At 43.1% G+C, this 27,385-nt stretch overlaps 1 protein-coding gene across 1 annotated transcript; it reads left to right on the top strand.

Moving 5' to 3' along the window:
- Positions 1-16,058: 16,058 nt before the first annotated feature.
- Positions 16,059-16,703, top strand: CLDN34 (claudin 34). Its single transcript, XM_040583229.1, has one exon. The coding sequence runs from the start codon at positions 16,059-16,061 to the stop codon at positions 16,701-16,703; it is 645 nt and encodes a 214-aa protein (XP_040439163.1).
- Positions 16,704-27,385: the final 10,682 nt, after the last annotated feature.

Below are 27,385 nucleotides of genomic sequence, written 5' to 3'. Positions count from 1 at the left end.
ATCTCGGGACTCGCCATGTGAGGAGGAGACTGTCATGCTGTTAAATGCACTCGGTAATGCCCATTCCTTGGCTCAGGAGACACTGGCACAGCTTTCTGGCACTAACAAGCACCTCAGCACTGAGGAAGAAGTCATCCTTTTCTCTCTAGTCATCCTAAAGTCTCTAACCAGCCCAGCCAGCGAGGCGTGCTGAGATGCTAAGTTGCCCAGCCTGGGAGATATGGGTGTTTTCCATCTTGCACAGCAGAGCACCGCACACCTACCGAGTGACTGCCCTGGCTTGTTCTCTGGGGTTTTGCTTCTGTAACTGCCACCTGTGAAGAACTTGCTTTACCACCAGGCTTTTGGTTGAGGGCAGAGCAATATCCGGTTCCTACTTAAGCTGCATCATCATGCGCTGCCAGGAAAGCGTGGTAGAAAGCCAGAAGCAAAGCAGGCCTAAATGTTCAGCCGTGGCATGTGGGTATCAACAGGGAGTTGGAGGATCTTCAGTTTCTGTTCCTAGGACTACTTATGTAGTTCATGGTAGGCAATCAGTGAATCAGAAATAGTCCAGGGAGAAGGGTGACCGCAGTCTTCCCCAGCGCCCTACATACCCTCCAGATGCAGGTTATAACGTCAGGCTCTGAATCCAAGCCAGAAGTGCTGCCTAATGGCAGCCCAAGTGCCAGAAGCTGTTGAGGGTACAACTGCAGATGCACCTTTCCTCTGTGGTTCTTCTAGTCTGAGGTGCCTGGGTGCAGACACTGATCCCAGTACCAGTACTGAAGTCCAGCTCTCCCTCTTCAGCATGTATGGGGTGCTGGATCTGGATTACCATTCCGGTATGTAGCTGGTGGCCTAAATTAGGAGCCTAATTGGCCGCGATTCCTTCTGTAGGCAAGCTGACATCAGGTTACTTGAAAGAGCTTGGTTCAATGCAGATACCTCTCCCCTCCCCACCTCCTTCTCATTCTCTAGGAAGACAAAGCTATTTTACGCCTTGAAATCAAAAGTGGGATTGACCCATGCCTTGGGTCCCTGACTCAGCTAAAAGCCCAGGTGTTGTGGTGCGCAGCATTAATTGCAGGTTTGTTTGTCAAATGACTGCACATACTGAATCCTTTTGATTTGAATACAGAAGTGCTGCCTCTGGCATTTGACATCTAGGGATTCTTACAAAACTGTTGAGTTACTGTGTTCTCCAAACCCTCTGTGTGTTTGTATGCATTTATAGTTCGAGAAGTAAACAAATAGCTTCTCCTCCTATTCTTACTGCAATGGGGAAAAAAAGAAGTAGGTAAATAAACTCTGTTGTCACTCTGCTTTGGCAAAGGTGAAGTTATTTAGAGCAGCATTTTTATGCGATGGGCAATTCCACCACACAAATAAGAAGATGATTACAAAAGGGGCACAGTGGTAATGGTCACAGCTTCCCACATACGTGGCAAACAATGAAGAGGAAAGTTGTACAGAGCAAGGCTCGTAAGTCTGGGTGTGTTCAAAGAAATTACTATTTTGTACAGTGACATGCAAAGCAACTTATCAAGGCGTAAGTGATGGAGATCACGTGGACAGGGTGATGGCATATAGACCAGAAAACAATGACTCTCAAAAACTGTGGGGTCACAGTGAATCAACAGCTCATATGAACTCTGCTCTAGGTAAAAGGCTGAAACGGTGCCTTGGAAGGGAAGGGAAACACGGGGAAAGTAGTATCTTGCTATGCAACACTGCTGAAAACTTTCTAAACTTTGTAAAATACTTTGTCTAATTCTATATCCATATTCAAAGCAACGGTGTTGAAAAACTGGAAAACATGAGAAAAAACTCATGTAAATTATTAGAGAGTAGAGAGACTACCTCCTAACAACAAAAGCGAAGAGCACTTCCTGATCAAAACTGGGATTTCAAGATTGCCATGTACGTGCTGCCCAGCATCGCATACAAAATGAGACTCCTCTAGCGGAGAAAGCCGTATCAAGAGCCAGCGAGCACAAAAGACACATGAAAATAAGAACTGGGTGCGAATGTTCAAGGGTGCCAGGAGTACAGTACTATTGTCAGGAGCAGCAGGGGAAGTACGCGGTGTAAAGGTCGGGCGTTATGTCTGGAAGTCAGGAAATGGAATGAAAAATTTACAGTCACTATAAATCCACCTTTCGTGTTTGCAGTTCTTACATTACATGGTCACATACCAAGGTGTGACTACTTTGGTAAATATTTAGATTGCCAACAGTTTTATAACTAGGGTGTTAAAAGAGCAGAAGTAGTTATAACACGTGGCTTTTGTAGACTGACAGGTCAGGAAAATAGGTGGAAGTTTGCAAGCCCTCAGCTTGCAAATGGGGCTTGAGTGCTCCAGGCAGCACGTCTTGGATGACCTTCTGCCTTTACTCTCCACACATGCACCTACTTAAATCGGCACAAACTCCTCCTTATACTAGTTTGATTAGTTACTAAGTTTGCCTTTGTTTTTCTTCATGTTTTCTGAGATAATGTGTCATATATGGGCGACTCTCCTACCAGTGTGCCTGTACCGACAACTTTAGCTGTCCATAAAAACATTTCCCTGGGCCAACATAAAGCTGATCTTTTTTCATCAGCCCCTTCCAGGTGGTTGCCTCCGTTTTTTGAAACTGTCCCCAGTGTGTGCTGGAGCACACATCATCACAGGGTCGATGGCCTTTCATCTCCTATGATTGTAATTTGTAATTAAAAATCTGCCTTGTAATTTGTAAGCTGGCTATGGAGCGCTTTCAGGGAAGGCAGGGGCAGTTTGACACCTCTTTGCCCCAGTGCCCAGGTAAATGACAGACTAGTTCAAGGATAAAAAGCAGAGCTGTCTTACCTCTGAGGGAGAGCTGCTGCAATAAAATGCTTTTGAAAAGCAGCTGCCCTTCACACCTTTAAGAAATTTGCCCCATCTGGAGCTCTTTATGGAACTGCATCTTCTGTTCCCCACTGGCGCCCTGCTTGTGGTGAGAAGGTAGTACATAAAAAATGATTTTGCTTTCTGTAGAATCCTGTTTTGTTTGTGATCTTTCTTGCCAGAACGTTTGTATCTATTTCCAACCGCATCGGTTTTAGTAAGGCGTTGGTCAGCTGAAAGACCACAGTCATTGTTCAGCTGTGACAATAACCAGGGAGGGGGGTAAAGGCACAGAGACCCTCTTAGGGTGTCAGTAAAGATCCTGAAGATCTTGTAGCCGAGGTCATAGCCACGATCAGCTAATGAGCAATGAGTGATTCACATATTTCTCCTAAAGTGGTTCTTTAATAGTGCCCCGTGATTTGTGCAGGGAGTTGCTTTGTAAAGCTTTAAAAACCCCAGGATATGTTACCCGCTAAAGGTTTCTACTGATCTTTTACTTTTGTTCCCTGTAATGAAAATTTATGGGAATTTGATTTTCCTGTGGCTTCTAACAGCTGATAAGAACAAGCTGCTAAGGCAGCTCCATTGAAGCGAAAAAAGCCTGGCGTTGTGACACTGCCACGCTCTCGCAGTGCAGAAACACTGCCTGCACCCAGCTGTCACACCCAAGTGTGACATGTTGATAACATCCTCCCATCAGGTGGTCTTTTCCACTAGCTCTAAAATGTCAACAAGTCTGAGGGAAATGTCTTTGTTAAGCTTCGAGTGACCTACTTTGGGTCTCTGGGAATAACCAGAAGCCTACCCAAACCACAAGAGTGCATCTAATTTTAGCAGCCCTTCATTTTGTGCATGCAAGCTTTTATGTTCTGCATCTCCAGGAAAAAACATCGATTTCTTGCTGAGCCAAAGATAAATTTTCTTGGTTTTTAAATCAGCCCCTTGTTGAGTCATGATCACAGTGAAATCATCCCCCTTGTATTAAGTCTATAATTTTCATCTCAAATGTGCTTCAAAAACTAATACTGAGCCCATTCCAGAGGATCTATGGTTGCTGGTCTCTGAAGAAAATGTTTAAATCACCCACACTGGAGATCATCTGGGCAGCTGTAGTTTGTGCGTTTCCATTTCCCACTTGTTTCTAATTGACCGATAGTAAAAAGGGTCAACTTCTTCATAGGAAGGTTCTGCGAGCCTTCTAGTTCAGTTATAAGGGCATTCCAGGAAAAGTTACGGATAAAAAGAGTTGTTAGTGTGTTAGCAGGGATGCTACTGGTGCTGTTGATGGTGGACGAAAGATGTCTGACATACTTTGGATAGCAGAAGCACTAAAGTATTTGACCACTGATAGGGATATTCGTGCTGTTTAAGATTGTTTAGAAGGAAGCCATTTCAGATGTGGGTGAAGTACAGGCTCTCCAGCTTCCAGCACCTAAACTGAACATTGAACACCACCTCTCTTGCTAGGAGGGACAATGTAAAATGTCCCTCATATTGATGTCAGAGTCCACTGAAATTTTAGACTAAAACATGTTTAAATCTCACCCACAGGGAACGGAAAAATCATAAACAGAATTAACACAGAGGATAGTAGCAACTGAGCATTTTGGATGCTTATTTGGGATTTCACAGGATAAAAGAGAAATCAAAGCCAGAAAAATGCAACAACATAATGGCAGTAGCACAACAAAACTGTTGCCACGTTCTCTGGAGCCAGCGAACCTCCCAGAAGATGGGATCAACCATAAAGCAAGCAGCACCCGCTGGCAGCTATGAACAGGGTGAGTGTAGTTTGGGATGGAGCACCTGATAATGTGCAGTGTTTCCCTGTGGAGCGCATCAAGCTCGGAGCAGGTGCCTCTCTTTAGAGGCAGCCCGGCTGGTACGCGCTCCCAGCCTTAGCCAGACCTGGCAGGACAAAGAGAGGGATAACCACTCTAAAAGCAAAAGTCAGGCTGGTTAACAACTGAGCCCTTTGCCATGCTATGACAGGAACTCTCCTGCCCCGGGTTGTGTCAGGGGAGGGTCCTGCTGTGACCTGTCCATCCCACCACTGCTGGCCACCTCCATCTGCAGAGCAGCACTGAGCTTACCCACTTGGAGGGCTCCCAAGCCCCTCACTTGGAAGCTTTCTTCCCCCTTCCTAAGGCATCCACAATGAAGTACAAGGAGTTTTAACCCTTTCAAAAGCCTGTCTTGCTTTGGAGTGTTTATTATTGCAACAGTTGTACATCCAGTTGTACACTGGACACACTATGGAGGTGTCCAGTGTCCTGTTTATGGGATGAGCCTCAACAGCAGGGCAACAGTTGCAATGAAGTTATCGTGCACTCTCAGAAAACACATCGTCATCTTTTAAGTCTCCTGCTTGTTGATGTCATTTAACGTTGTGTTGACCATCTGTTTGTGCTCCCTGTTTGAAAGAGGCATGAGCGAAACAGGCAGAGTCCACTGCCACTGGGCCACTGGGCTGTGAAGCACGTTGTGATGGGACTTGTGTTGAGTTTGGTAGAGTTGTTTGTTTGTCTCATCTCTGACTTTCCCAGGTTTTGAACGACAACTTAGTTTGGCCATAAAGGTATACAGGTAGAAAGGGTGCTTATGTAAGTATTTTTCTCAGACTCGAGCTGTGAGTTTTCAGAGGCCCACACTTAGGTTCAGTGTTGTATTTGGAGAGGTGTTGGTCTGACGATCTGCTGAGGACATGCGGCGACCAAGAGTGAGGATGCAACAACTCTGCTCCAGTTCAGAGATCACAGACTGGCAAGCTGTGTGCAGGGAGACTGCTGTGTTTCCTGGGAGAAGCGGACTTTGTCCCAAAACAAAACGCAAGAAAGTACTTGTACCTGAGCCACTGAGCTGTTTAAGGGCTCTGTCTGCTGTCGGTTTGGTACCACTCGTGGGGCAATGTATCTTGCACGGCATCTTGAATTCAGGCTGTTTTTTTAACATGGCAAATGAAAGGAAAAATAACTTGAAACAAATATTTCCTGTTCTGTGGTATTTAACAATGAAATTGTAAACCACAGAAGGGACCAGGCTTGATCTAAAGGTCTTTGAAGTCAGCAGAACTATTCCACCAATTTCAATGCGCTTTGGGTCAAGGCCACAGGAGGAAGAAAGCAAATGTTTTCTGCCCGAAAATGTATTAACCATTGGCATGCAAAGAACAATAAAGTTTGATGTGTAAAATGTGTTCTTTTAAATAAGGCAGTCACCAACTTACTTAATTTCCATCTGCTTCCTAATAATTTGTCATTAATACACTAAAAAGGAACATGTATATAGAAGTCATAATCATATACTGAGAAGAAAAAACACTTAATATTGTTATTTGCTTCCTATCTTGCTTCCATTCTCTTTTTTGTGTATTGTATTTCTCACCAATGTAATGGTGCTTATGCTGCTGGTTGTGTTACCACAGACTAAGCACTGTGGATTTGCAACTGAATTAAATTTCACTGCACTGATGGCAGTTGAAAAATATATCAAAATTATTATTTTTCTATATAATTTAATCTTTAAAACATCACAATGATTTTTTTTGTGTGTCTGAGAAAGAAATAGGTCAGATACAGAATTTGGGGGGCAAAGAAGTGTTCTGGGAGTAGCGTAGGGGGTGCCGCTTCCATCGCACGGTTAGTCAAATAGACTGCATGCAGCAGCTTCATATTGTAAAATCAGCGATGGGTTTGCCTGCAAATTTTGTCTCACACAGTTATTAAATCCAAGAAAAGGAATCTATCTTCTAGCTTCCTACTGCCCAAGGATGCTGTCCTTCCAAATCAGCAGACCCATCACCGTGACAAAAGGCCATACTCACGCCTAACACATAACAAGCCCACGGGGGTGTATACGTGTCCTGGCTTTTTGCCACGCAACAGCAAAACCAGAGTAGTTGAGTTTGCCTGTGCAACAAACTAATACCATCTAGTTGTGACCAGCCAGAGAGGAGATCCAGCCCGGTGAGCTGCAAAAGACTGTGTTACCAGGCTGCACTACCTGCATACGAAATCAGTGGATAGGCATCAGCTGGAAGATACAGCAAGAGAGGAGGGGAATTGGATTAAAGGTGATGCAGAAACCTGAAGGATATGGATCAATGCCATTTTGCAGGCACAGCCTTCTTTAGTGGTGGCGATGACCAGCCATGGTGCGTGTTACAGGTGAGAAGAATTTTTCAGTGAGGGCTTCCTGTTTCAGGATACTTCCATGAAATAAACTTCCTCATCTTTCAATGCTGGCCCTGGAAATGTCCTCCCACTGTGGGAGCCTGTGCATCATTTGACATTTAGCATGGTCTATTCCAGGTTTCAAAGAGGAGGAACCAGAACAGAGTTAGGAACTCTCTTGCCATTTGTAAGAACCACTGTTTACATTCATGGGTGTCGTGGTTTAACCCCAGCCAGCAGCTCAGCCCCACAGAATCGCTCGCTCACTCCCCCTGCATCAGGGGAGGGGAGGGAATCGGTAGAATAAAAGTGAGAAAACTGGTGGGTTGAGATAAAGACAGTTTAATAGGTAAAGCAAAAGACACATACAGGAGCAGAGCAGAGCAAGGAATTCATTCACCGCTTCCCGTGGGCAGGCAGGTGTTCAGCCATGCCCAGGAAAGTTGGGCTCCATCATGTGTGACAGTTACTTGGGAAGACAAACGCCATTACTCCAGATGTCCCGTCCCCCTCTTCCTTCTTCTTCCCCCAGCTTTACATGCTGAGCATGATGCCATACGGTACGGAATATCCCTTTGGTCAGTCGGGGTCAGCTGTCCCCGCTGTGCCCCCTCCCAGCTCCCTGTGCACCCCCAGCCTGCTCGCTGGTGGGGTGGGGTGAGGAGCAGAAAAGCCCTTGGCTCTGTGTAAGCGCCGCTCAGCGGTAACAAAACCTTCCCTGTATGATCAATGCTGTTTCCAGCACAAATCCAGAACATAGCCCCATAGGAGCTACTGTGAAGAAAATTAACTCGATGCCAGCCAAAACCAGCACAACGGGAAAACCACAAAGCAAAGTAAACAACATAATATATTAAAAAATTCATGTTGGTTTTTTATTTAAAGAAAAAGCATCCGAGATAGCAAGCATGGTACTATTTGTACTAAAGTATGGGTGCTGCCAACCACAGCTCAACAGGAGAGCAGTTCAGCTTGAGTTTACTCCTTGCAAAAACCTCCTCCTTCTCACCCTGTATTTCTTCCCACTGCAGAGCTGCACTAATATGGAGGGGTTGCATAAATACAGGAGGAAAACTCTAACAAAGAAGAAAGGGTGATGAAATCACTTCATCCTCTTTCTGATGAGAATTCTGTGTCCTTCAGGCTGTCAGGCTGGGGCATCATGGTGGTCACAGGCTGGAAAATCATGTAATCACAAAGGCAAATTTTCTGAAAGAGTGTCTTACAGAAAACTGCATTTTCCTTGGGAGTTACCTATATACTCCAGTAAGTGTTTTAGAGCAATTAGAAAAAATGTCATATGGTAAAGCTTTTATATTTTTATAATATGTTAATGATTAACTGACTTCCTACATCTTTGTTGACTTAGTGGGAGAGTGACAAGGAGCTGTGAGGTACCTATTTGGTAGTGTAACAAGTCAGACAATTTGCACGGGCATTTTTTTCTACCTCCCTTCTGGAACTTGCTATATCCAGCTGACACTGCTTCAAAGCCTTAGGCAACCCTCAGACTCACAGAAGTAAGTCTCTTTTTTTTTTCATATGACTTATTTTATGAAGTGCTGATAGAGAACAGATGGAGAGAGATTTAAATATTTATTTGTTTCCTATAAAGAATGTTCTCCCAGCTGGGAATTGAAGAATTAAGTTTTCAAGCATTAAATCATAGGGATATCGCTAAAAAGAGACCTTCTTAATTGCTATGCTGTTGGGTTTCTTTAAACTCCCTATCTGCTGCAAAACTTAGATTGAACAAAAAATTTGGTTAGTAAACCATGTTCAGTATAGACCAATAAATCTGCATCTAGGCTATAAAACTTTACAAAAGCAGGATTTGAATGTTAAATTCAACATGCATGCAGTGCCTGGCAACATCTAAAGCAAAAATATTTGCTTAAAACATGAAATAAATGGAAATAAATGAATTCCTGCTTACATGAGCTGGGAAAAATAACTTTGTGCCTATTTTATAGAGAAGAGTTTATCATGAACTTTTTCTTCAAGGCGGTTACAAGCTGCGGTAGAATTCCTAATACAAAACCATCTTTCAACAGGCAGACAGGCTGCAGGCAGGGAGAGTCATTCTTCGCTCTTCTGTTGTTACATTTTTAGTGTATTTTATTGTAGCTGTGCTATCACCTACCAGGAAAAAAAAAAAAAGAAAGAAAAAAAAGTATTGTCTCCTGTCCTTCTAGAAAGCTCTCCTTTCAACCACCCACACGGTGTCTATGAAGAAAATCTCATCATCAGGCTGCTGTGTGCAGGTCACGTGCTTGCCAATTCCCCCTCCTGTAGGCAGCTCCTTATGCAGTTGGCGCAGGTGATGCTTGTTCCTCCTGACCAGGTGCTCGTGCAGCACCTCCAGGATGATGCTCTGGGTCCTTCAGGCATTATCCATTTCTCCCACAGGGACTAGCCAGCATTAGTTCTTGTTCTTTTGGTGGAAGGTGACTCCTCCTGGGTGACATCTCCCCATGCCCCCAGCTGGTACTCAGTAAGCTCTCTGGGACCTGGATGTGTTTGCCTTAGTCACACTTCTGACCCCTTAGCACTCTTCTCTGTGCCAGACACCCAGAATAGGCAAGCTTTTCGGCTTCCTTCTGCTTTCTGAAGCTTCCTGAGAGGATCTTATCTTAACACAGCCAGTGTGCCTTGGGTTTTGGGAGCTGTCATTCCTGGCACGTCCCTAAACTGCTCTACTTAGGCTCTAAATGGAGCTCACCTCAAGGCACAGGTGAAACAATCTGTAGAAATGATGATAATATGGTGTCATCGGGGTCCTGGGTCAAGCCTACTGCCATCTCACTACCTAGGAGCCTGCAACACTTCCTTATTTAACAAGAGCTTAAGGTGGGTTCAACCATAGAAATGTAAAATTAGGGCCTGAAAAAATGGTGAGGAATATATAGAAATTACTGGTTTCTCTTCATCCTACCATCAAAGCAAATCAAACATAATATTTCCCTGAAATAGGCAATGAACTTTTACACAGCTAAATTTCAGTGTGTTCTTACTGGGTGGAACAGAAGGGAAGATGGCTTTGGTTTGCTTGTTTGGAAACAGTAAGTGGAAGCAGCAGAGATCGTAACACTGGATGTTGGCATTTGGGAGGAAGGGGGCCATAAACTGTGTTAAATCTGGAGATTTAATTCTGTAATGACTTTTAAGACTCTATGCCTTACTAGTTTGTCTTTTCTAATTGAAAATGGGTATGTTAGTGACAGCTGAAACCTAAACTTGAGACAGCAGGGTTCAAGACTTCATGAATGTCAGGGAGACTGTATTCAAGGAAGGGGTCATAAATGCAGCTAACTTTGTATCTAGGAAAACAGGAGCAAAAGAATTGCCACACAGAATCTTCGTTTAAATGGCATTTGAAGAAGCTAGGAATAGACTGATTTAGCAGCCACTGCTGGCAACTCTTGTGGTCAGGACCACAGCAAAAAGATATCCTTAGAGATAAAGCCACACTTCAACCAGAGCTATGCTGAAAGTGATGACAGAAGGATAAAAAGTGTTTCTAAAGTTCTCTTTTAGACACATCTGAACTCAAGGGTCTAGAGCATTAGTACAGTCTTTGAGTATCATGTCAAAGATCATGCAGTTGATGTAAGACTTCCACAAATGCACATGACTAGCCCCAGCTCCATCTCACATTTCCCTGCAGCCTCTTTCTGTGGCTGAGATCTTATGTTCCAGGTGTTGATGACTGGCCCATGCAGCTCCACCTGGTGCTTTAGGTCCCAGAGAGGAAGAGCTGCTGCTGCTGGGGGGTGTATTACCTAGCACATACCAACCTCTAAAGGACCTATGCTAAACGGCAAACTCCCTCCCTGGTGCTGAAAGCTAGTGCCATCTGGCCCTGAACCTTTCAGATGAAATGATGCATTTAAACACAAATCTTGCAGGTGATTGCACGGTTGGGTGCACTCTCTTATGCCACCCTATAAGTTGGACATCAGCACAGGCCCTCACCCCATGAGGGAGTCTGAGACCCAGTATCCTGAAAGGCCCAATTATATTTAAATGCACTAATTAGATAGTATGCTAGCTTTTTTCCTTGTATTTGCCGCAGGTTTTTTTAAATCTTTGTTTCAGGAGCTTAAAGACAGGTTGAGTTTTAGAAAGCAGATCTGAAACCCATAATCAAAACAGCTTTTCAGAGGACCTGGTATTAATTCCAGAAGTGAAATGCATTTGGTGCCATTTAAATTCCTCCATTCTGAGAACTGATATCATAGCCCCAGCCTTTTGTCACCAGCAATTACTGGAAAAAAGGAAGTGTTGACAAAATGTCAAGTATAGCTCCATTTCTGTTTGCTCCTGCTGCTCAGAACATCAGAAGGTGGGACTGTGGCCACGAAGAACTGACCTTACCTCTTTGACAACAGCATTTCATTTTATTCTTTCTAAAGGTAAGCTTGATGCACAGATGACCCAAAAATCCCTCTACTGAAGCTGCTTGGCAGTTGAGAGAATAGCTTGCTTCCATTTTTTCCTCCTAGAAGCAAACTTGCAGCTGTAGGAAAGTCAACGCAGCTTCCAGGCATCCTCATATGTTTCTTGTACATAAGAGGGGGAAAGTCCTGTCTCCTTCTCTCCCTGAAGTATAGGGGCAGTGGTTCAACATGTTTTCACAAACAGCTACTCACTGTGCAATGCTTGATTTAAATAAAAATAAGCAATAAAGACAAAAGAATCCTTCAAGTTACTGTATTTGGATGAACTCACTACCGTGCATCATCTTCTCCTGTTAGCTTCTGTCTTCTTTGTGCAAACTCCCACTGAATGCTAGTAAGTTCACAGTTTGCTTTTACTCAGGTAGGGTATGTAGTTTGAAGTACATCCGTGAAGGAAAGCCCTTCCAAATACAAGAAAGGAAAAGATGCGTTAAGAGAGAAAATGATAGCTAGGGACTATCAGGTGAGGTGCCTGTAGAAGCAGCCTTTCCCTTTTAGCTATTGTTTCTAGACTTCCCGAAGACTGTCCCCAGAAGCTGCTGGAATGCTTGCTGGATTGGACCAAATTGATTTTAAATGAAAATGTTGATGAAATCATGGGACACTGAGAGGTGGAACCATAGCCACCTATTAACACATTTCTCTTGCTTCTTGGGCTTTTTGTCCACTGGCATAAACACTGCGTAGATCCAGCTTGTTCCTTCTGGCAAGCTTTGTAGGCTGCCTCCATCCCGTGAAATAGCTGGCATGCAAATATCGAAGGCTGAAATCTGCAGCCCTGGGTGAGCTTCCAAATGAAGAACCACATGCCAGTTACACCAGCTAATTATTCAGAGGACCTGTGGCTGACTGTCTATGAGTTCATTCGCCTTAGGAAATTTCATGTAGCGACAGTGTTACATCATTGTATTATTCAGACCATGTAGGTAATCTTACTATACTAATTAAATTAGTTCAGAATATTTCTATAATTACTACAGTATGAAACCAGCCAACAGATTACGCCAATATTGTATGCGTTAGCACAGCCTGCTCTGTGATCTGGGCTGTAAACTGTATTCTGTCCCTTTATATAGCTCTAAACGTGCAGGGAGTGAACTTCCCCGGTTTTCTCTTAGAAGGCCGGAAAGGGCGTTTGCACAGGGGCCGAACGGTTTTATTAACAAAATCTCTTCTTCGCTTTTCGGGGCAAATGGCCGGTCGGCGGCGGGTCCGATCCCTCCGGCAGGGATCCCCCTGTCCCTCAGACGCGCAGGGATGTCGCTGCCGTGCCGGGGCCGAGCTCAGCGCCGGTCTCGCCTCCCGGGGCCGGGCCCGGGGCCACCGCGGGCCGCGCTGGGGGGCGGGGGGGGGGTCGGGACCCCGGCGCTGCGCTCGGCCCGGCCGCTCGGCGCTGCCAGGCGCCCCCCCCCGCCCCGCGGCCCCACGGCGAACCGGCGGCGGGGACGGGTGACAGCCGGGGGGGGGGCGCCCTCTACAGCCCGATCCCGGCCTACTGCTGCGGGCGGGCGGCGGGGCTTTGCGGCGGGGGGGGCGGAACCGGGGGGAAACGGGGGTCCCCGCTGCTCGCTGTCCGCTGGCAGGCACACGGCGTGGCCCGGCTGCTGGCCCGGCAGGACCCCTGCGGCGTGATGTCCCCATCCCCTGGGCGCTGCGACCCGCGGCAGGGCTCGGGCTCAGGGTTTGCATCACGCACTCGAGACTAAACATTTTTTTATCCGAAGTCTTCCCCTCAAATCAATGCTTCCCGCAAGCGATACGTACCTGTTCTCCTTCCACGATACCCGCAAAACCCATAGCGTGTTTATTAATTAGCAATAGGGGCTTGGAACCACAAACTAGACCTTTGGCTTAATTTTGGCACGTTCTTACCCAGCAAGCAAATTCCTGCAACTATTTCTCCTTGATGTTTTGTTCCTTATTTTCTTGCTGAATCTTAATACCATGAGGTCATAAGTATAGGCTTCTGTCTGATTTTTCAAACCGGGCAAGTATGAGAACTGCAATTTGATTTCATCACCGATCTCAAAAGTACTTCTTTCTCACCTTGATGTTTCTCTAAGTCAGTGATACCAGGTTAGATCAAATAAGGTCCAGTGGCCAGGGTGTGGAGAAATGAGCCAAAACGAATAATTTCCTACCTAAGCATTTTTTTTGTGTCTGGACATTGGGTACCTCATCCAAAGCCCATCTTTGTTAGCTGGCTATTCTCCAATGTTTTCAGAAATTTTGTATAAGCCTTGAATTCTTGTATGCTGCACGTTTGCTTGTTCTGCATTTTTTTTGTGAATTTCACAGGGAAAAGAGAACTTCTTTTATTTTTTAATTTTATAATTCAGTTCTGGACACCACTCTAAGCAGCTTGGCACATGAAGGTTTGATAGAGGGCTCAGTAATCACAGATACAATTTCGTTTAATTCTGTGAGCAGGCAAGTGGGTAAATTCAGTCTATGTAGATACACACTGACATCACACTCTGAACAGCTCTCGGTGCCATGGGTTGGGCTGCTCGCCTGTCTTTTATGACCTTGATATCAGCAAGTTGTTTAAATGAATGTTTATGATGTATATGAAAAGTGTTACAGAAATCTGGGTTCTGCACAAAATGGGATTTTAATACGGTTCAGGTTTGGCTTCTGTGGGCTCAGCTGACTCAAACAGAAGCAGAAGGACGTCAGCACAGGGCTCCTTTGGGTCATGTCCTTTTCTGTCCAGCATTGTCCTGTCACCAGCCACGTACCAAAAGGGCACCGTTTCGGTGTGGAACTGGGACAGGAAGAAAACCATTCGTACTGTCCTGTGGGGCTGCTCTCCTGTAGGGCTGGTAACAGCCATTAATTAGATAGGGGGGTTTATAGCCACTTTGTAAATAATGTAGCAGATTGAGAAAGCATTTATAAATCAGTTTTGTTTTAAGTAGATAAAAACACAGGAGGCTATTCCAGAGCAATTTCCTCCATGCAGGAAAGGATGAAATGTACATTTGCAACAATGGGGACTAATACATCCCACAGGAAATCAGTCCTATCGGAGATACATAAATGAATTCTGAAGTGCCGAAATGATAAAACTGCAGATGTTACTGTGTTTAGCTAGTGTCAAAAACCACTCTGTCCCATCCTTTTACCACTGGCATCAGCTTCAGGACTGAAGTAAGCATATAGTAGGCAGCGGTGTAAGAAGATGGAGTGTTTGCTTAAGGCCATACTGATACAAAGATACTTTTTATTTAAGATTTCCACAGACTGATTTTTGCAACTAGACTGTATCACCAACCGAATCTGTTAGTTTAAGGTAAGTAAAGAGAGAAGTTACTGCTTTAGTAACAAAACATAGTTGCAGATCTATCTTCTTATTACTAGAGTGAACTTGGTACAGTATTTCTTCAGTCTTGAATGCAATGGGAGCAGGAGAAAAGATATTTCAGACAAGCTATAAAATATAAAGATCCCTAAACACTTTCAGATCTACATAATAAATTCAAGGCCACATCTTCTCTGATCACAGATCATTACTATAATTGTTCAGAAGATTGTACAAAAGACATGGGAAATCGATAGGGGTTTTTTATTATTGTTAGAATAAAACCCTAATTTGCACTCAGAATGTACAGTCAGCAAGAAAACCTAAAATCTTTTGCTAGGCTAAATGACTAAAATGTTTTCCACCACAGCATCAGGATGATTTGAACTGCAGAAGCTGGGCAGGTTATAAACAAGTGATTTGCAAAGGGAAAACACTGAAGAAGTCTTGGTTATAAAGTCTGAGGGTGGGAAAGCAATGGCATCCCATCCAGGTTCCAGCCCCAGCACAGAGCATTGCACTTCTGATTAATTCAAGTGTTTCTGCTAATGCACTCACGATTAAATAATCTAAAAATGGCAGAAGTTCAGTGGTTGTTATTATACTTCGTGGCCTGGATTTGCTCACGCCTCTGAACGATGGCGTGTTCTGCCTGACGCTGGTCCCAGCAGCTCTGGGTAAGGGCAGCACAAACCCAGCACCTGTTCAGGATGGGCTGCTGCGCCCAAACCGCAGCTGCCAGAAGAGAGGAGTGCGGCTCCTGCGGCTGCTGTGTAAGGTCTCTTGCAACAGTCAGGATCCTGAGGATTGCGTTAGATTTAGTTTCCACTAGCCAGTAACCCTAGGGCTCCTGATCGGTTATACGTAACATGTATAAGGATCTTTGAACCATAACAATGTTTAATTACCAAGGAAGAAACTAACTTGGGAAAAGATGTCATTTTTCCTTTTCTGCATGTAAAAAGGAGAATGTAATGGGAGCTAATCAGAGACTCTTTCTTCTCCTTGTGATACAATGACATATAGAGAATTAAAACCTAAACGTTACTTGTCTGTGGACATTAAACTTCAACAAATCATTACAGTTGAGGAAAGGCAACTACCTAACCCTCCCTCTGTACATGTATTCTCTCCTGCTTTTTCTTTTTCACCAGCAGGTTGACCTGTTCACCCCAACTATAATTGGCTTTGTGACTTTATACTGTTTCTTTCCAGGGCCTCTCTCCTCACATGACAACCGTGTCTGCAACAGAGTAGACTTTCAGAGGATGAGCTCCCTGGTGAGCACCTCGCACCTCCAGCTAGCCGCCTTCGCTCTGGGTACGGTAGGCTGGATCCTGTGCACGGTTTCAATGGGAATTGTGGAATGGAGAGTGTGGCACGTGGACAACACCACCATCATCTCCTCTGGCATCGCCTGGGTGGGGATTTGGAAAGTCTGCTTCATCAGTTACCTTCACATCTCATCTGGCTACAGAGAACAGTTCTGCCGTAAATTCAGTGACTACGACTCCTCCATCCCCCATGAAATTTATGCTGCTCAGGGTCTCCTGATGATTGCCATGTTCATGGGCTTGCTGGGACTGACCGCCACAATATTTGCTCTAAGAAATGTTTATATGGGAATCACTCACAAAACTCTCATTACCCCTTTCTTCCTAGTGGGTGGCTTCTTCTACATGTTTGCTGGTCTCTGTGTCCTGATTCCCGTGAGCTGGAATTTCTATTCTGTAATGCACAACCAGAGCATCGCTTTTCCTCCTTCTTACTACATGCCCTCCAGCCCAGTGGCACAGGAAGCTGGTGCTGCTGTTCCTATCGGGATTATAGCTGTCATCCTCCTGCTGCTAAGTGGGACTTTTTCTCTTTCGTACAGATTCCCAGTAACCGCAAACACCATCATGAAATCCTGACAGGATAAATCCTTCCCTCCCCAGCCCCCCATGCTGTTTCAGAACAAGAGCTTAGTCAAGAGATAAGGACAGCAGCACGAGTGATTTTATAGTCAAGGAACTGCAAAATTTAATTTTAGTCTATAGTAGCCACACTGTTTTGTTATATGAACCAGCTGAATTTCCACCTTAGTTGTCACATATGACCAGAGGTTCATCTTTGTGATAATTGCTGTTGAGCAGCAACTGTGACTACATTTTACCAGTTGTCCTCTTTTGTATATACTAACATTATTAATTTATTTGTTGTGTAAGATATTAACCATCCTCAAAGAGCTGGCTCTGAATTAACTGCCCTGTTAGAAAAATGTGAAATAACACGTGTTACATGTGAACTTGTTTCCTTGTTGGTACTAAACTATTTTGCCCTTTATTTAATTACATCTGTAGCAAAGTATGTTTTGTAAGAAGTCAGGACTTTTAATACCAATAACATGAGTGTCATCATGGTTGTGTCAAATAAGTCTTCCCTGAATTATCTTACAAAGGTCTTCCCAGTTTCTCCTCTTCCTCTAGGGCATGTAAAGAGCTGTGTCTTTAATGCTTCTATTTTTCTTTCAAGCTATCTGCATTTTATGTTGCAACATGTTTGCCTGTGGGCAAGGTGTGCTCTTAGTTCCTCACTTAGGCAGAGCCAAAAAGTCTGCAAGTGTTTGCTTCTTCATCAGACACTTCACCAAACCCAAAGGTATTGCAAAAGCCGGAAACAACTTCTACAAGTTATTACAAAACTGCTGTCAAAATCAGTGCTCTCAGTAACCGGGAATATTCAGCACAACTTTCAGGGTATGATTCATCTGATGTGGACGTCTATACCTAAACTGGTCTCTTCAGGCTCCGTTTACAGTCAACATAGAGACTAAGACAGCCTTTTCCCAAACAGATGCCTAGAATGGCTGGGAGGTGACATGCTCCCTAAAAACCTGCTTCTCTTAACTTACTGTAATGGTTGTAATAATACAATTATTAACTGTAAACCTGTAAAAATACATTTGCTAATTCTAGTATACACCACCAAACTTCACCTAAGCTAGACAAAACCAGGTGAAGTTAACCTGTCATTTAAGTGGCATTTTATATGCCAGTGCTGTGTGTGAGAGAGAGAGATGTCCCAAATGCTGCAACAAGGGCAATTAAAATAAATAAATAAATAAATAAGTAAATAAATAAATAAATAAATAAATAAATAAATAAATAAATTGGGAGGAATGAGTAAACAGTGTTGACAAGCTGATGATGTCTTGAAAACAGATTCCTCAAAAAGTTAACTAAACTTTTAAAGAAAAGCCGCAGAAATCTAAGTAATTTAGTTTTTACTTTTTTAATTGTCCTCTATTTTCTACAATACTCATGGATTCAGAGAAAAGGGAAAAGAAAATTTAACAAAAATTCTTGTACACGACAAGAAAATCTAAATTGCCAGCAAAGCAGGTCTTATTGCTTGTGACCGTTACTACCTCAACTTGTCCTAGCAGTCCAACTTCTCCTCCACCTCTCCCACACAGTCTTGACTTTGCTATGCTGTCTGTCTATATGGAACCTCTGCAGGACCTTTGTTTCCTCTCCTCTCCAGTCTTCCAGTCTCTTCTGAGACAGCAGCTTATCTCATCATTGGTAATTTTTTCATCTGATGCAAGGATTTATCTTTTGACTGTTTACAATGCTGTAAAGCACTTTCAAGTGGTGTTCCAATGAAGGCAAGTGATTTAACAGCTTGTTTATAATATGCTGTTTCTAGTTTGATTTCTGCTGTACGTCCTTTACAATGTTGGTAGACTTTGTTTTTAAATGTGCCAGTCAATAGAAATATTATCTCTTCCCACAGGACCTACAATAATACTAGATTTTATCTTATTGTAGTTGTAAGGGAAGAAAAAAAGTTCTATCCATGTGTTTATGCCAGCATTTCCTCACACTAATAAACCACCAATATTCCCTGGCAAGGAATTTGAACTTTAACCAAAAACAACTGATCGTTCCACTTTTTTTGAGTTCATGTATGCACAAAAATGCCAATAACCCCAGCTATATTTGATAGGTATATTCACTAAATCATTGGGTTTGATTTACATTTATTCTTCTTGGCTAAAAGAGAAAGGAACAAACAGCACCTGACACGCGCCGAGTGTCTGTGTTGCTGCCATGGCTGTTTCCACCAGGGGTTCTGTTCATCTGTCCAGATGTGCGGCTATGAAACACGGGTGGTGCGTCACATCCAGGCTAGGGGGGTGAGGAAATGCCCTGCTAAACACTGGAATAGATCACCTAAGGAGATGTGTGGGATTTTTAAAATAACATTTTGTCAAAAATAAGTTTAGACAAACAGTGCAATGAAGTCTCCAGAACGAGCGAGCCTATGGACAGATGGGTGGTCTGGATGGAGCTCCTCGCATCCTTTCCCACCGTACTGCTTAGGTCTCTAATACAGGAGTCTATCGCTAGCCACATGTTGATATATGATAAAATGTATTCTATGGTCAAATACCAGGCTATATTAAAACTCCCAGTCCTTCCCTGAAGAAAAAATGGGAGAAAAAAAAGTATCTTAGCTCAAAACAAGGGAGAGGCAACGCTTCCATTGATTTCAATGGGACCGAGCCTGTCTAACCTTGATCCCTCAAGGCTGTGTGATTCATTAAATCCTAGTGAATGTTTGCATTCATTAAGGTTTTGGTATTGTAGGAAAGTAAAGGTCCCACGCTTTTCACCAGCAAGGACGCATAGTTTCTTTGTGCATATTGTCATGACACGTTTGGTTTAGAATTTGAGAAGCTAAGTTACCTTTCAGTAGGTCAGTTCGTTACCATGTCGGTTGTGCTTGTGTAGGTGTTTTTAGGGTCGTCTGCAAAATTCAGCAGCTGAAATAGTTTTGATTTAAAACTCAAAAACGCAGAACTTTTTTGGAAGGTTATTTTTAACCTAGATTGCTTTAGGGACATACACAATAGCCTGGCCCCACAATCATTTGTAGCAGCACCGTTGCGGACAGGCAGCAAGCTGTAATGCAGACAGAAGTGAGAGGCTGGGGCCTTGAGGTGGAGAGATAAGGGGCAAGAACCTCTTAAGCAAATTTCACCACTAAAGAGATCACCCTGCGAAGCTCCGTCTGGGCTTCAGTGCAGACTGGGACCTGCTGCATCCCCAGCGACAGCACCGCTCGCCTTGTGGGCTCCACCCTGTCTAGGAATGTCTCCACACTGGCCTCAGTCTACACATAAACCAGTCTTGCTTTATTTTTTCTGAGCTGACAATAAACAAGTATCGTGTGATTCACTCACATGTCTGAATTCACTGCTGGGGGAATGATCTGAATACCAAGACTCCCTTTGAGTTCTGCTTGGTATCTAGACGTGATGATAAGGCACACATCTTTGACCTCCATAACATACTCCTTGGCATGAATCTACCACATGATGCATTTTGTTAACCTTATTTATACATACTATCTACCTCACCTGTTCGTTCATGGCTGCAGACCAAAATGTGCATGAATATATATTCAATATTCCTCTCAAAGGTAGATGCTCAAATAGCGGATGGAGCTGACAAGTGCCCCATAGCAAAACAAGCTGATAGCACAAAGTCTACTGAGATTTTCTCCCCAGGTGAATATGCAATTTTGACCAACATAATTTGTGTTCAGGTAAAGGAAGAGGGAGGAACAGGAGACACTGTACTGCAGGGTAGGTCATCAAGTTAGTTGGGTTAAGTCAGTAAACAAAATTTTTATTCAAGTCAGCAGTTTTACATGAAGACAGTCTTAATTGCCGATTTAGCTGATTAAAAACAACACGAGGCTCAGAAAGAAATGTCTTTGTTGTCACATGGCTTATGGTATATTACAATCATGAGAAGGAGGGTGTTTTTCAGGAGAGAGCTATTTTTAGACCTTGGACCATTTTTCCCTTAGAATGGAAAAACTGAAATGTCACAGGCAATTTCCTGCTCTTTAGGCCGTTAAAATACTTCAGGACAAAGAGGTTTTGCTTAAAAAATGTAAGTCTGGCTGGCATAGTGTTTAACAGCAAATTGTTTTCTTAAAATAGGAAACCAATGTACATTAAATTAAAGGTTCCCAGAAGAGACATGTTCTCTGTGAAAATATACCTTTTTCAAAACTGAACTGGGATTCCTTTCATTCTTGCCAACATCTGCATTGTCAGTTCCAGTATTGGCTCATAAAAACATATTTTTCAACTGACATTTTTCCCCTTTCCACTACTCAAATAATTTACTCTATTTCCCTTGCTTGAGAGAGGTGAGATGATTGTTCAATAATTAGCATGGTGGTTTGGAGTATATTGGCTCTCAAATATTGCGCCAAAACCAACTATATGTCCATCAAGAAAATGTAAGTGAACCTCATCTCAGAATTATAAAACCAATAAATACCAGCCCATAACTGGAATGGGGTACAGTATGCACTGATAAGATCCAGTTCACAGAACGTCACGTCACCTGAGCCCCTTTCTCTTGGGATATATGTGGAAAAGGCTAAGTGTGAGGTTAATTTCCAGAATGATACTTTGAAAAAGCATATACATTCTGGCTGTCCAAGGTTATTGCACATGCAAGCTGATTTTCAGCAGCTGAATATGCAGATCCATTATGGTATGAATTTGGAAAGGTAAAAAAATTGATCTTGCTTGGAGTTAGCATTGCCAAAATATTACCAGATACCTGCGATCAGCTGATGAGAAAAATTTGTACCTGCCCATCCAGCCTGCCCCACGTGGCCTCAGGAAATACATTGCGTGTAGGAGAGAAAGCATACCAGAAACTGGAAACTCGAGGCATTGCACCCACTACGTTGTTGTATTGCCGCTGCTGGCGGACTGAAATTGAGGGGGAAAAGATTCCTTGCACAACACAAGTGCTCAAAACCCCCGAAGGCTACAGAAGTAGAAATGAAATATTCATAGCCTGAGGAAGAGATTGGAAATATCAATTCTATGGCTGAATAGCAGTTTGAAAGTATGGGAATAAAACTGGCCCATATGGAGAAGTTTAATCTCTCTCTAAAAGAACTATGTAATACCCCGTAGCTAGCCATGGCCAAAAAAAAAAAAGGACTAGATGACTAGATCTTGGGATGAATTTGAAATCACTTAAAGTCAGATTTCTAGTGATTTCTCCATATAACATTGTGGCCATCCACTTACTGGACTTTCAGAAGTCCTACTGAAAAGCTTAAGCTGTTCATATGTGATTTACAGAATAATTGATTTCAGTGGACCTCACAGCTGAGCTTTAGTATTACAAATATGTGTAAGCCCCGATGCATAGCCTTTCCGTATGACATTTCTCCACTTGTACAATAAAGACACTATCAACTGACAAAAAGTTAAGGCAATAAAGACATTAAAGATTAGTATGGTGGGAGCCACAGAAGGCACTGAAATAGATCTGCTGAACCACTGGGGGTTTTTTGTACTCTGAAGCCCTACTCAGGGAAACAGAAGTCCCTTGGGTGTGTGATACTGCCTTGCTGTTACTAGCAGAGGCAGAAAAAGATTGGTGTCATGCAAGGCAAAGGGGGAAAAACTGGGACATCAAGGGAAAAGAATGAAGAAAAGAGGGGGAATGAAAGCAAAAAGAGGCAGATTCTAGGATGCTATAAAAAAATGTACTATGGTTAATTGACATCTTGGTAATAAATATGTAATAAAAATTACAACAGGCAGAGGGGCTGACTAACAAGTGATGGGTCAAATGTGGAAATAAAGACAAAAAAGAAAGCAGGAATCATGTTTCAAAGAGAGGCCAAAATGAACTTAAGAAAAGCAGAAGAAAAAAGAGGTAGATGATACAGAAGGCAACGCTGCAAAAGAGCAGGGAAGGGGCCCACCATGCCCCATCTAACCACGCTAGCTTCAGCAGAGTCCTCCCTGATGGCAGTGACTCAGATGGGAACTGCGTCCTTTGGCAGCACTGAGGACATCAGGGACACAACGGATGGTGTGCAGGCAGCAGCCACGTGTGCTGAACCCCATTGTGCTGCCCAGACCACTTTTTTTCTCCAAGTGTATCCATCCTGGCTGCATTTGCCTATGGCACGGCTGTGGCAGTTCACAGAGGTGCCTGGACCATGCCCTGTTTGGTACCACCTTCAGCTGGTCAGCATCAGGGATGCTGGGCTGGATGCTCGGTATCGGCTCCCGTGCAGCACCGAACATGGCTTCCCAACAACACCTCCATCATCTCCTCCAGTGCTGCTCAGGGGGAACTGGGAAACTTGAGCAGTCACTGTGGAGTCTCCAGGACTTTTGAATAAAGGTCTGTCACAGAGTCAGACTCGGTGAAGACGTTACCCCCTGGAAACCTTGGTTGCTCAGAAGCTTTCGCTGGCTGCTATGATCCTGGAAGCACTAGGAAAAACCTACAGTCTTTGTTCTAAGAAATATTTATAAGGGTTGTGCTCAAAATCCACATATCAGCTTTTCCTTAGCTAGAGGGATGTTGGAAACGTTCACTGGCGTGTGTGTGTTAATTCCGGTGAGCTGCAGCTTCTGTCCCGCAGCCACCGTGTCTCCTTTCCCCTTCTCCCCACACCAGCCCATGGCCCAGGAAGCCGGTGCTGCTGCTCCTACCGGGATTGCAGCCCTCGTCCTACCCTCAGGAGTGGGATCCTTTCCCTGACATAAACATGCCATTGTGCTGGATGCCAAGGATCCTTCTGATAATACAGGCTTCAGATGCCTGTGAGAAATGCGAGGCAAGGCTACAGGATAAACATAGCAACCCAGTGACTTCATCTGCTCAAGGAGCTCTCTGGGTTCAGCCGTGACTCTTCAGTGACATTCATAATTTGCTGTTTGAATTCAGGGGGACAGAAATAAACTATGCGACAAATTATTTTCACCCAAAGAATTCTTTCTTATTAACTAACTCCGAAACATTGCTATGCCTCGGTTGGATAGCTGAGTTCACTTCAGTGTTGCTGACAAGTGTTATTTCTAAAGTGACCTCCTGCGCAGGTGGGCTTTGTTTTTCAGAGGTGTGTAAATCCAGTGTTCGTTTAATTGCACTTTGCCTACTGTAATCAATTGTTGTAGCAATAGCGCCTTTAACAAAAGGCACCAAAAGGATGCTATTGTTAACAACATTGGTTTAGAACTGATCTGCACTAGTTCACACAGAGATCAGAGATCATGGCCTGCATTATGCAGGAGGACAGACATGGTATTAGCCCTGGTTAAGCATAGCTTTAAATGTTCTAACCCACGGTCGGAATAAAATGAGATTGTCGAAGTGACTGTGCTTTTTAATGTAAGGGTTTCAAACTGACCGGTACAACACTCCTCTAGCAGGAAGGCGCTCAGCACATGCCAGTTCATCCTGTCTTTCTGTGATTCCAGACCATGAAAGCATATCCCATGAACCTATCGGTGTGATTAGTTGCAAAAGCATTAACACCTTATCTTCTTGCTGCTATTTTCCAGAAAATTTTGTATCTGCCAGTACATCTCATAAACAAATAAATAAATAGCTTCATTTGACAACCCAGGAGTTCTGAGACTTACATTTTGCAGCTGTACATAGTAAACATTGCTTGGTGCGCTAGTAGTCCAGGATTCCCAAACAGTCCTAGTGATGCTGAAAGCCGATGCAGACAGTAACCGAAGCTGGTGGCAGCCTTCGGTGTCTCCAGGGTCCTTTGAGCTGCCATGCTCAGTCCAGGCCTCAGAGGCTGCCGTCAGGTGCTGCTCCTGCTTTCCAAAGGTTGGTCATCAATCCATTTGAAGAAAGCATTGACATCACCCATATGCTATGCCAGGAGGAGTTTTGTACACAGATTTCACAAGCTTTGACATGAACATTTAAACAGCAGTCATATGAAGATTGTTATTATTGATCAGAAAAACTTGCTTCTGACGAAAGTATTGCTTACTTCTCAGAGATGCAGCAGTGCTTCAGAAAATCTGTTTCAAACGTTGTCACAAGTACGAAGTGCGTTGGAGTAGATAGAACCAAAACCTGAGTGTGAAGGGAGAATTCAGTCTTTTAGCCTGAGAAGTGAGCCTTACAGTAGTCTGATCATGGAAGTCAAAAGGAATTTAGAAAAGCGTCTTGCAGATTGCTCTTTAATTTTAGTCTTAAAAGGCTAAGCTGTGATATGTAATGTAACTGCCGAAGGACATGCCACCAGGACTGCTTGGTTTAAACTAAAGAAAAACTAAATAGTTTGAAGAAAATTATCTGAATTCCATACCATGGAAATTACCCCATTGTTCTATTTGAAAATCATGTTGTTTCTAGAAAATCTGACAAGGAAATCCAATTCTTTTTAAATGACCTAAATTAAAACCACCCTTATTGTAATGGCCACTCTAATGCTTTAAGAGGTCTAAGATTTTTTCTTCACTAAACAACTAGTGCCAACCAGAGATCAAGAGTGAGACAAAAGAACACACAAGCATCGGACCAATGAAGGACAAACCACAGGAGGCAGAGGAGAAGAGCAACACCGAACAGAGGAACTATTGAAAAAAGGTTGTGAGGGGTAAAGGGGAAGAAAGCTGGCTGAGTCACTGAGGATGAAAACGTGAGAGAGGCAGTAAAATGTGAATGAAGAAGAGAGAAGTAGAAAGGGAAGACGAGAGGAAGGTGATTTGACAAAGGGATGAGCAGAGGATAAAATCTGGTTGGAGGTTCAGAAAATATGTTTTTTGCCTGTGGAGAATTTAGCCTGAAATTGTCTTCTACTCAGAAAATGAGAATGGACACTTTTACTTTAGGGATTCAGATTCAGAAGGAAGACTAAAAGAATAAGTTACACGGAGAGACAATTTAGCTGCTCTGTGAGTTCATGGCTGACTGAGGGCCCAGCACTCAAATATGGAAAGCTTAGAGTAGGTACATCTGACAGTGGAGAGTGCAAATGACTGCAGATTTATATAACACATATAAAATATATTTTGCAGCACACATGAGTCTCGGCAGTTCCCGTCCTCATACTAGTACTCATCTGCCTAAACCTTTCTCAGGAAATTAACTTTTGGAGCTACAGGGATTTGTAAATTAATGGCCAACACCTTATATTAGATGACCAACATCCTCCTAAGGTATATCCATGCTAGTCACTCCCGACTAATAGCTTTCTCTGTCCATTCACTGCAGTCTGATGAATTATGCTGCAATAGGAAGATTTAACCCCAAAGCCAGTTTAATCCATTGTTTGCACAAAACCTTGAGAAATTTTGCTCAGTCACTGGAAAGCCAGCAGAGGAAACCCACATTAGCACAGCCTTTACAAATGATGAATTCAGTGCTGGTGAGTAAACACAAAAAGCAAAAAGTCCCAATGAAAAAGAGCTTTTTGTCTTTTAAAGCAGCAACAATTTACAGCAGATCAGATAGACTTGATAGGAGGAGCTTCTGCTTTCAAGCTTCACAAATCACAATTTTTTTTGCATCAGTCCACTTTGGCAGATTGGTATCGGTGACCAAAGTCTGGATTAGGAACCACAAAAATGCTGTTACCCAGCTCCTGTGGTAAGTGATCTAATCTCTGTGCAATGCTAGACACAACTGTTGGGAGATGGATTTGTGTCTGTGAAGTCCTCAGAAAATTGTTTGCATTGCTCAGACAACACCTGGACGGCTGAACTAAGGATCAGTGATTTAACACCATTAAGAGTGAGTAGCAAACAAGCAGCTACAGATACCAGCTTGGTTTTAGGACAAGCTGCCTTTTTGCCAAATCATCACTGGGAAAAAGATTATCAGCTGACATCATAAAATGAAACCAATTAACGTTAATTAGGAAACTGGGTCTTTTCCTATAATAGACATACATGGAGATTAAATATGCTTAAAAACTCTACTAACCTTAGTTCTGCCTTCTTGCAATGGGATTATGGAAAAAAAAACAACCAGGTAACTTGTGATGTCTATGCTAGTTATTGGAAGCCTCTTTTCTGATCACTTGTTGAATAATACTTTTCTTCTCTTGCATGAATTCTTTTTATTTCTTTTTTATTTCTTTTTTTAATTTTATAATGGGTTATTATGGTTATAATGGATTATTTCTGATGGGTTAATTTGTACTTCTTCAGACTGAAAGGCTGGAAGGTTACTATTGAGAGAAATAACCAATTCAAACCTGGGAACTCTTGCAGAAGGAAATTGTAAAACCTAAAAACAGAAGTGAGACAGAAACTCTACTCCCATGAAAAGCATAAAAGAAAGTCTCTTTCTTATGAATTTAAGCAAAATTGTTAAAAGATAAAGATTCGTCTTAAAATAATTTGGTCAGTGTTTTAGACCACAGATGCAATTGCAGTGCTGTTGACTTGCAACAACCATCCTTAGCTACTCGACACATAACAATTTCAATGTTGATTAAATAAATTAAAGATTTCTGCTTAAGTATCTAAGTTAAAACCTTAGGACAGTATTCTCAGGATTTTTTTATAGATACAGCCCACTAGAGTGAAACAAAGCAATAATTCATCATTGCTACAAGGTCCTGAAACTATTCCTCTGGCTTACCTGCTGGAGACCTGAGCTGGGAGGAGGAATAAGTTGATACCAATTTCAGACAGAAGTTTGGATGTTTACAGGTTAATGTGCTCTAATGTGAATTTCAGAAGCCCAGCATCCTCAGGTTTTACCACTTTGTTCCCAGCACAGTGAATGAG

This window comes from Falco naumanni, chromosome 2, assembly GCF_017639655.2.
Source record: "Falco naumanni isolate bFalNau1 chromosome 2, bFalNau1.pat, whole genome shotgun sequence".
In the NCBI taxonomy this organism is placed as follows: domain Eukaryota; kingdom Metazoa; phylum Chordata; class Aves; order Falconiformes; family Falconidae; genus Falco; species Falco naumanni.
This window is presented reverse-complemented; position numbering and strand designations above follow the sequence as displayed.

Bases quoted from the DNA above. Each gene is read 5' to 3' on its own strand.
- CLDN34 (XM_040583229.1), top strand. From the start codon at position 16,059: ATGAGCTCCCTGGTGAGCACCTCGCACCTCCAGCTAGCCGCCTTCGCT.